The sequence below is a fragment of the Pavona decussata genome, unplaced genomic scaffold, assembly GCF_977016875.1.
Source record: "Pavona decussata unplaced genomic scaffold, jaPavDecu1.1 SCAFFOLD_191, whole genome shotgun sequence".
NCBI classification, from domain to species: domain Eukaryota; kingdom Metazoa; phylum Cnidaria; class Anthozoa; order Scleractinia; family Agariciidae; genus Pavona; species Pavona decussata.
Genome location: NW_028145600.1, coordinates 449,192 through 459,936, shown reverse-complemented (window position 1 = coordinate 459,936; position 10,745 = coordinate 449,192). Strand labels below are relative to the sequence as shown.

The following is a 10,745-nucleotide window of genomic DNA, read 5'->3' as shown; positions in this document are numbered from 1 at the left end:
AATACTGAAATGCCTTTATTTAGGTTTAGAAATTTGTGACTGGTTGTTGGAAAGCTACTGACAACAAACTCTAACGAGAAATTAAAGAATACCTTCTGAGACATCATCGCCAAATGAATCATTACGCTTCTAAACAATACTCTAAAAAATCAAGAAATTTAGCTGAGACTTACTTCTGAATGAAGAATTCGAGTTTCTTCAATATTCGTTTTACTTTTCCGAAAGAGTTGCAACGCGGTAGTCTCTTGTTAAAGTGAAAAGTGGTAACTGATGAAGAGTTCTATTCTTCTATTCATTATGTGCCCGTCGCTAGGCATAATTTCGAAACATGATACAATTTTAATTTTTACCAAAGAACACAAACTGAACTAATAATGCCCATCGCCAGTTACTCAATGTAATTAAATTGTGCAAAGATTTGACATGCACTGCTGATGTTATTAAGAAGCGCAAATCATTTGTCAAAGTCTGTCACTGACCAAACGCCTCCACAACACGTTTGAAAGAAGACTGTTTGTAATCTATTCAGACTGATGAGTGGGTTTAAAATATTGTTTTATATTTTAGCCTTACAATGCAAAAAACGAATAACGCCGATAGAAAGAAGAAAGAAAGAAAACATATGAGGGAAAAGAGAACTCAAGTCTTACTTCAAACAAATACACAGGAACCGTCGAAGCCACCAACAATCAAAATACTATCTATTTCCATTCGCTTATTTATACTATGAAAATAAAAGTCTGCTGTGTATGGAATTGAATTTTTTGGTCAAGAATAGTATACTTTAGTGTAATAAGCTACAGTAACTAGCATTCAAAAATTAGAAAAGAAAATGATTATACACAAACAAGAAAAAACATTTATAGTATACATGTATACAGTGTCAGTTTTATTCCCTCATTAATTAGTGGTTTTAAGAGTTGCAGTTATGTAAGAATTTTACCAATGAGTTTTTCCAAAGTTCACGAGCCGAAAGATTTGCTTTCCGTTCCAGAAGTAATAAATTTTCTGGGCTTGTGAAAGAATGAGTTAAAAGAAGAGATATCGACGAACCTAGCTTGCCACAAAAGTTATAATACAGTTGAAACGCAGAGAAGAAAATTATTTTTTGCTCGCGGAATGCTTACTTCGTGAAACTATTCACCATTTTGGTCCATTTTCACTCACAATCTCTGCTCTCTGATCTCGATTACGCCACAAGTTTAAACTTCTCAGCAATCTAAATTCACGCCTTTTTTTCCACTTTCTACTGAAATTTCTTTGCCACCTCATCCTCAATTCGTTAGCTGTTGTCGCTAAAATAATCGAACTGAATGTATTGACTCACATCCAGAAATTTGTGAGGTTGTTGGACATCTAAGGGGAAATGAACACCTTCTGAGAACTTAAAACTCACGCCAAATAATTCATTGCACATGTCAACTGAGGAGCCAAAGTAGTGTAGCACTATCCTGATAATCCACGATCTGGGACTTGCCCTTTTATGAAGATTCGAATTTCTTTGATATTGTCTTTAGCTTTCATGAGAATTGTGATTTCTGTAGGCTCCCCTTGAACTGAAGACGGGCGAACTTAATGTTCTATTCATTTATAAAAAGTATTAGTCAAAGTTTCTATAACAGAAGGTCAATCTCAAAACGTTTCTCCTGCGCTCTAGATATTGCTCTAAACAAACGCAATTACCAATCCTGTTCATATAGCATTGATTACATAAAAAAGGGAAATATTAAAGCTTTACAACCCCAGCTTTATGCCTTTTATTTCACCAACAATTTTTTGGTACCATTTCCAAAGTCAAGAAAAGCTTACGTTTTTGACATCGAACATTTTTTCTCATAAGCTACACACAGTGAATTAAAATAGAATAAACGAATTCAGGTTTCCTCAAATACTGATTGTAAAACATGCAGCCGAAGGTTTGTTACACTGGTGTGTATTAAGAAACAGAGAATGAAAGAGTTGTTTTTCGCAAGTAAAACAATTTCTTAGCTAAAATTTTCACTTGTTTGCCCCTCTTTGCCGACCCACATTTTTTCATTCAGAATCTCCACGCTTTACCATCATAAATCGCGCCCCAAGTTGAAGTTAAGCCGGAGTTCTCTAAATTCATCGGTTGTTTGTTGGATATCTAATTTTGCTTGAGTCCTTTACTTTTAAATTGTCTCCAACTTGTTAACTGTTATCGCTTAAATACTAAAATGGGTTTATTTAGGTTTAGAAATTTGTGACTGGTTGTTGGAAAGCTACAACAAACTCTAACGAGTAATTAAAGACTACCTTCTGAGACATTATCGCCAAATAAATCATTACGCTTCTAAACAATACTCTGAAAAATCTGAAAATTTAACTGGGACTTACTTCTCAATGAAGAATTCGAGTTTCTTCAATATTCTCAGCGGTCTCACCTCTCACGTATAAAAGGAGATGAGACAAAGTGAACAATGCCATTCTGTCGATCAAGCGAAAGAGCATAGTTCAAATAGCGGACCCTGCTGTACAAGTCCCGGCACAGGAAAACCTTCCAGCAGCTCAAGCGGCCGCGGTTGTTCAACCACCACCACCGCCTCCGCCTCCACCAAACGCAGAAGAACCTCCTCAAAACGCCGCTGGAGAACAAGTCACTTTGGAGGTTTGTTCAATTTTTGTTTTACTCCAGTATCGTACACGTGTTCTTGCACTTCGTATTCCCGTGGCAGCTTTAAGTCTGTTTTCAGCTCAAGTCATGCCCTGCTTTAAACGTGTAGCTTTGTAGCTCTGCGGGCAATTTTCTCTTTACCCCCCAGTTTATTTTACGCCCTGCTTCTGAACGTGCGACCTTCGTTGCTTTGCGGGCATGTTTACAATTCATGTTGCGCCCTGGCTTGGCGGGCAATTTAAAATTCACTTCGCAGTTATGTTGTGCCCTGCTGATAACGTGTACTTGGTTGCTTTGCGGGCAGTTTTAACTCTGTTTACAATTCATGTTCCGCCCTGCTTCAAACGTGTAACTTTTTAGCTTTGCGGGCCGTTTGAAACTGACTTCGTAATTATTGTTGCGCCCTGCTTCAAACGTGTAGCTTTTTAGCTTTGCGGGCAATTTTAAATTGACTTCGTAATTATTGTTACGCCTTGCTTCAAACGTGTAGCTTTTTAGCTTTGCGGGCAATTTGAAATTGACTTCGTAATTATTGTTACGCCCTGCTTCAAACGTGTAGCTTTTTAGCTTTGCGGGCAATTTGAAATTGACTTCGTAATTATTGTTACGCCCTGCTTCAAACGTGTAGTTTTTTAGCTTTGCGGGCAGTTTGAAATTGACTTCGTAATTATTGTTACGCCCTGCTGATAACATGTAGCTTTTAGCTTTGCGGGCAATTTGAAATTGACTTCGTAATTATTGTTACGCCCTGCTGATAATGTGTTTACAATTCATGTTGCGCCCTGCTTCAAAACGAGTAGCTTTTAGCTTTGCGGGCGGCTTTAGATTGACTTTCTAATTAATTTTTTGCCCTGCTTCAACACGTATAGTTTTGTAGTTTTTGCGGGCTACTTGAAGTCGACTTACCACTTTCTGAATTTTATTTATATGCGCTATTTTTGCCGATTATGTGTACATTCTAATTCTCGGTTAGCTTCAAAAGCTTTTCAATTTTGTTGACCTCAAAACATACTTCAGCAGAGAACTAGTTATTATCTTTGTGCGATCTTTGTCGATTATTCTCACTCTTCATTTTTTAATTGTCTTAATTTGCCATTTCTGAGTGCTTGTTTGCCACATTGTTCTACTTGAATTGTTTATTTTCGTATTGTTCTGTTAATTGTTATATTTGCACTCCGACTTTGTCGGAACAAAGGATTCCCTGCCGCTTTACCGGGTCTTATCACAATGCTTGTACTCATTTACGAATGTTTTGTATCGCCGCTAAGCGGTATGAAATTACACTTCGCAATACATCTGTCTATTTCATTTTCTCATTCAGGCTTTGCAAGAAAGAATTAAATTTTTGGAAAATGCCCAAGGGACCTCCATTCAGGCTTTAAAGAATCGCATTACCCATTATGGTAGTCGCCGCCTGGAGGACTTCGACAAATACGAGGCCTTGCGCCTCGCGGAGGAGCTCGTCTCCGTAGCGAAGACAACTGGTGATGATAAGGCCGCCAGCTTTGACATCATAGCGGCCACCCTAAGAGAGAAAATACACGTGCCGAAAGAGCAGTTTAAAGCTTACTTTTTGGCTCTTCTCGCGGACAAGGAATTTACAAGAATCTTTGACACAATCTCCAAGGTCGACAAGTCGTTTAGACGTCCCTCGCCTTACTCGCGTCCTCAGGCCAGAGGCAGTCAGAGGTTCTCGTCACACCCTCGAGTGACCTGCTACAGATGTGGTACGCCCGGACACAAGTCTACGCAATGTTTTAAGCGGTCTCCGACGACCCGCTATTTTTCTTCAGGCGGTCCAGGTCACAACCAGCCTCGACCGACATCTCAGTAGCAGAATCTGCCCGATCCTCATTTTGTATGCGTTTTAGTACTATTAAAGTCAAATGAACACTATTGCATCACAATGTTTGTTTATTCATATACATTATACCCACCCCCCCAGGGTTTGATTAACATATTATTACTTACATATTTTACGACTCGCTACGCTGTTCATAGATGTGGGAACCAATTATCTCTTTTCGATCGCACCCTTCCCCCCTCGGGTGGCATTCTCAAAGGGAAGCTTACTTTCCCTCTCGGATTACCGGGGCTGAGTTTGCCATTCCTTGGGCCCTAATTTATTTCCAAGTTCTTTTTTATTTTCCTTTTAGCTGTCAGACCCTTGCTTTCACGATTGGGAAAAGCATCCCGGTTTCAAGCCTAACACAGTTGGTATGAATAAGTTACAGTGGATAAACATCGATGGTTCTGTTGTTGATGAGGCCCAAGGGATGGCAAACAATTCCCACATCTCTGATGAGGATATCGCCCTCGTGTTACAGGGAAATTCATTAGCGGATATGTCTCGCCTTGTTTTCCGCGATCCAGATCACTTCCTAGCAGGGGAACTCCATCGCCATGCACCACAATGGAATGCTTTATTAAATGATATGAACGATGAGCGCTTCTCTGAAGTCCGTGATTGGATTACTAACGGTGTAGACGTAACGAAGTTCTTTAGACCGTTTAAGGGTAGTTACAAGGGAAGGAATTACGAGTGTGGTAGTCCACCGCCTTGCGCTTTCCCCAACCACCTGTCGTGCAAACCTTTTGCCTCGTTTATTTCTGATACGCTCCTGGACCGTTTGCGTTCCGGTGCTATTTCTTTGTGGGGCAAAGTCGGAGAATGCACCCCACCCCACCTTATTATGCCCCTCACTGTCGAGCCTAGCAAGCCGCGTCTCTGCAACGACGATAGATTTCTTAATCTGTGGATCGAAGACCGTCCGTTTGCCTTGGATAGCGTCCAACACTTGCCTAAGTATGTCAATAAAGGATTTTACCAAACAGTGTGCGACGACAAGTCAGGATATGACCACATCAAACTTCACCCCAGCAGTCGAACTTACTTTGGCTTCCAGTGGGGAGGTTGGTATTTTGTGAGTGAATGTATTCCTTTTGGCTGGAAATCCTCGGCCTATATATATCATACGACTGGTCTAGTTGCGTCACACAGACTTCGTTCATGGAACATTCCCTCTTCATTGTATATTGACGACCGCCATAATGGCCAACTGTCATTTCCAGGTGGCATTTTACCAGCCGCCTATCAAGCCCTCGCCTCAAGGGATGAAGTGAATTTTGCTCTGGCCGTCGCGGGTATTTTTCTCACGTGCTACATCTTAATTTCCCTCGGCTACTTTATCGGTCTGGCGAAGTCTCACCTTACCCCGAAAAAACAGGTGCCATACCTTGGTTTCGGTATCGATTCTGAACTACAGGCGTTTACCTTGTTACCCCATAAAAAAGAAAAGCTTCTTCGTCTCATCAAAGAAACGTTGGCTCGCGATAACCTCGACCTACTAACCTTGCAAAGGCTCAGCGGTAAATGCGTGTCCATGAGCTTGGCAGTTCCGGGCGCAAGGCTTTATGTTAATGAAATAAACCTAGCTGTGTCTCGCGCCACGCGTTCTGCTCGACCTGTAAAGATGTCTGCCGCTCTAAAGAATGAAATTGAGCACTGGCTATTCCTTGAGACCTGGGACGGTTTTCTTCCCTGGCGGTCTGAGAAACACACACATGTCAGGCTGTTCTCCGACTCATCTCGCTTCGCTTGGGGAGGTGCACTGAGTCCGGGTGCCATTGAGGCGAACGTTTATGATTACTGGGACGCCCCAACAATACAAGCCGATATCGCCACTAAGGAGACCTTAGCGCTCAATAATGTCCTTGAATCATTCGCTGATACCATCAAAAACTCGTGGGTCGACGCCTTCGTCGACAGCATGGCTCTAGTCCGTTCATGGAATCGACAGGGCTCTCGTTCTCAATCGCTTTCTAGCGCCTTGAAGAAATTATTCAACACAATGACGAAACTCAACATCGATTTGCACCTTACTTTTGTGCCTAGCTCTCAGAACCAAGCCGACTTCCCCTCGCGACGCCTTAGCCTACAGGATGCCAAATTGTGCCCATCCCTATGGACAGTAGTACAAGAGTGGTATGGCGGCGAAAATGGGCACTCTGTCGATCTAATGGCACGCCCTTCAAACGCCCAATCCGACTTGTCAGGTGCCAAGTTACCTTTCTTCTCTGAAAACCCTCTGCCGGGATCCCTGGGAGTGAACGTGTTCGCGCAATCGCCCGATCTGTACGATCCGTTTGTATTCAAGAACCCATACGCCTTTCCCCCGATCTGCCTAATACCTCATGTTATCAAGTATATGAGAAGCCTGCAATTATCCTACACTATCGTAGTACCAGACGTATGCCCAAGGCATTTTTGGTGGCCCTTGTTAACGTCTACATGTTCTTCCCGATACCTGCTGGCCGTTGCCGGAACCGTTGGAGCGCTCCTCACTCCCTCTAAACACGGGTTTTCAAACAATTGGCCTATCCCATGGGATCTCTGGGTGTTCCGCATCGGATAAGCAAGTAGTAGCTCTTGGTTAGCGCACGAGCCAAACAAAGAACACTTAGCTATCTTTAAATTTGCCAATTCTCCCATTAATTTAGCTCCATCCATTACTTCAGTGAAATCAATGTTGTCAATAAATCATTGTTTTCCAGTATACATCTGTTGACAGTTGTTTTATAGCTTCATTTATACATTTATGTCAAAACAAATCTAAAGGATAAAGAAGGAACTGTTTGTTTTACTTTCATATCCTTTTGGACTTACCTCCAGCCGTTCGAGCGTTTGTACCAGCCGTGTCATGTCCTTCGTGCAGCCACCCCAACGACAAGCTGTTCTTTTTCTGCCAAATGTGCGGCTACAGGAGGAAAACAGTCTCCCCAAGTGTCCCGAGCCCTAAACTCTCAGTCGACCTTCAAGCGATAGATAACCGTTTGGAACTCCTAAATAATGCCTCCCTTCAATCGTCATACTCAAAACAGAAGTGCTCACTTCGTACGGCGTTTGAAACTTTCTTGGCGTCCCTTCCGAATAGTAAAACCATCCTTTCGGCAAGCCCCACTGACATCTCTCGGTTCTTGGTCTGGAAAGACCGACATGGCAAAACCATAGTACATAGTAATGGGTGTCCCGATTCCCACCTTCAAAACGCAGCTAAGTGTAAATGTCCTAAACGCCTGGCATTCAAGACAATCGACTCCTACATTGGAAAACTGCGAGCCATTTTTAAGGAAACCGGGCGCTGTGGAGAGTGGAACTCCCTGCTAGGTCTGGGTAACCCCGCCGCTTCACTCGAAGTGCAAAAATATCTTAAGGCGTCAACTGAGGAACAATTACGAGCCCGCATCACGCCAAAGCAAGCAGTTCCCCTATTTTTGTCCAAATTGTTGCTTCTGGCCCGTTTTTTAAATCGGAAAATTGCGGAGCGCTCGGTTAGTCCTTCTGGTCTGTTTGTATTGACGCGGGACCAAGCGTTTTTCAAAACGTTATTCTTTAGCGGTGATCGTGGTTCAGATCTTGGCATGGTGAAAACAGAAGAGATCCTGCGTTTCCCCCAGGACAATGGGCTGTTGTTCAACCACGTATGGGGAAAAACCCTGAGGGATGGCGTCTCTAACGTCTTCGGGATTCGGAGACACCCTAACCCTGAGTTGTGTCCAGTTAAAGCTATTGAGACATATGTAGCCGTGGCTTCCGAGTTGCGCGTTTCTGTGACAAATGGTTACTTGTTTCGACCAACTAATCCCCAAGGTCATATTGTGAACAAACCATTTTCAAGTTCTTCGGCAGAAGCTCGTTTAAAGCTGTATTTGAAAGAAGCTAAGATCGATGAGGGAGAAACGCTACACAGCTTCCGTTCGGGCTCAGCCATAACGTTAGCGTTATCTGGCTCCCAGTTGGCGGACATAATGTCTCATGTAGGATGGAATAACAAAGAAACTGCTCTCTACTACATGAAACTGGCGGAGGTGCTTCGTTTGGATAGTCCCTCTCATTTGCTATCCGCGGACTCTTCCGCGACAGCCGCCCTAACAGAGAACTACATGGAGCTTAACCGTCTAAAAAACTTTATATCCGCTTTTCCGCACGTTTAATTCTTAACCTTGTTGCATCTCGTTTAAAACACTTTACGAATTTTTAGGATGGGGCACCTTGAGTTTGGGATTCTGAGAACGGGGTTTCCTTATGGTCCAGTGGTTTGGGACTTTAGGACACTCTGTAACATAGAGACTGTCGGTGCCCAATCTCAACATAGCGTGAGAGAGAGAACGTTGAGAATAAAGTACTATTCGTTTTACTTTTCCGAAAGAGTTGCGACGCGGTAGTCTCTTGTTAAAGTGAAAAGCGGTAACTGATAAAGAGTTCTATTTTTCTATTCATTATGTGCCCGTTGCTAGGCATAATTTCGAAACATGATACAATTTTAATTTTTACCAAAGAACACAAATTGAACTAAATAATGCCCATCGCCAATCACTTAATGTAATTAAATTTGCAAAGATTTGACATGCATTGCTGATGTTATTAAGAAGCGCAAATCATTTGTCAAAGTCTGTCACTGACCCAACGCCTCCACAACACGTTGGCAAGAAAAGTTTGTAATCTATTCAGACTGATGAGTTGATTTAAAATATTGTTTTATTTTTTAGCCTTGCTATGCAAAAAACGAATAAAGCAGATAGAAATAGAAAGAAAGAAAACATATGAGGGGAAAGAGAACTCAAGTCTTACTTCAAACAAATACACAGGAACCGTCGAAGCCACCAACAATCAAAATACTATCTATTTTTATTCGCTTATTTATACTAGGAAAATAAAAGTCTGCTGTGTGTGGAATAGAATTTTTTGTCAAGAATAGTATACTTTAATGTAATAAGCTACAGTAACTAGCAGACAAAAATTAGAAAAGAAAATGATTATACACAAACAGGGAAAAACATTAATAGTATACATGTATACAGGGTCAGTTTTATTCCCTCATTAATTAGTGGTTTTCAGTGTTGCAGGTAAGTAAGAATTTTACCAATGAGTTTTCCAAAGTTCACGAGCCAAAAGATTTGCTTTCCGTTCCAGAAGTAATAGTTTTTCTGGGCTTGTGAAAGAATGAGTTCAAAGAAGCGATATCGACGAACTTAGCTTGCCACAAAAGTTATAATACAGTTGAAAAGCAGAGAAGAAAATAATTTTTTGCGCGCGGGGTGTGCCTGTTGCTAAGAATAAATTCGAAACATTCCTTTTGTGAATATTAATGATTAAAGTCTCTATAACAGAAATTCAGTACAGAAACAGAGAAAACATCAAAAGCACATACATGTATACAGTGTCAGTTTTATTTCCTCATTAATAAGTAGTTTTCAGTGTTACAGGTAAGTAAAAATTTTTGCTATGAGGTTTACAAAGTTCAAGAGCCGAAAAATTTGCTTTTTAACACAGGCGACTTTTCATTATGGTAGCTGAAACCGCATGCACTCCTTCGAAAGCGAAGTGCGCAGTCATGGCCCACTCTCGGTAAATACACTCGCTCCAGGCCTTTCGAAGACCGCGTGCATTCGTTGACAGACCAGCGCAAAAATACGAATGCTTGTCTGCAGAAATAATACAGACATAAGCTAAAATACAAAATAAAATACAGACGTTGATTACACAATTCATAACAGGAAGGGTGCAGATTTGCGGACAATTTTGTAATCAAAAAGACAAAAAATGACCTGTGAACCTTTTCGTTTGTTTGCAAAGGAAAGACTTCAACGACTAAATTCTGTACATCCCTTTAGCATCTGTAACAAAAATGTAGCTATTTTCTATTGACTTAACCATTTTCTCGGTTAGCTGAGGGCTTGGTGTTTAAGATGGCAAAGAAAGAAAGAAACCTGGTTGTAGAATCCTACATGTAACAACGCTTCTCTTACCAGGATGATGGGACGATGGTTCAGCATCAGCGACGTTTTCAATTGCAAGATTGTTTATTCTCTTCTCCTTCTGATTTAATTCCAATTCAACCCTAAGAAATCCGGCGCAGTAAAACACATTTGGTAAGACTGAAATGATTGAGGCAAAGGAAGGCACACTCTGCTTTTGAGCGGCCATTTCGATGATTTGAACAGTTCGCACTTCAGCACACTGCAGTGTTTGTTGATGTTTCAGCTCGATATTTGATACCGAGTGTGGGTAATTTGCCAAATGTTATCAGAGCTATTTATACTCTTCAGC

At 41.5% G+C, this 10,745-nt stretch overlaps 2 protein-coding genes across 2 annotated transcripts; both read left to right on the top strand.

The window, feature by feature from the left end:
• Positions 1-1,904: 1,904 nt before the first annotated feature.
• On the top strand, positions 1,905-4,531 carry LOC146462135 (uncharacterized). Its single transcript, XM_085086041.1, has 3 exons — positions 1,905-1,916; positions 2,462-2,629; positions 3,957-4,531. The coding sequence occupies exons 1-3, from the start codon at positions 1,905-1,907 to the stop codon at positions 4,467-4,469; spliced, it is 693 nt and encodes a 230-aa protein (XP_084942167.1). The 3' UTR covers positions 4,470-4,531.
• A 323-nt stretch (positions 4,532-4,854) lies between these two features.
• Positions 4,855-7,050, top strand: LOC146462134 (uncharacterized). The gene has a single exon (XM_085086040.1). The coding sequence runs from the start codon at positions 4,855-4,857 to the stop codon at positions 7,048-7,050; it is 2,196 nt and encodes a 731-aa protein (XP_084942166.1).
• Positions 7,051-10,745: the final 3,695 nt, after the last annotated feature.

What these genes read in the sequence shown, in the direction of transcription:
- LOC146462135 (XM_085086041.1), top strand. An exon ending in GAGAACAAGTCACTTTGGAG is followed by an intron (nt 2,630 to 3,956) that starts GTTTGTTCAATT and finishes TTTCTCATTCAG; the next exon opens with GCTTTGCAAGAAAGAATTAA.
- LOC146462134 (XM_085086040.1), top strand. Translation starts at nt 4,855, where the DNA reads ATGAATAAGTTACAGTGGATAAACATCGATGGTTCTGTTGTTGATGAG.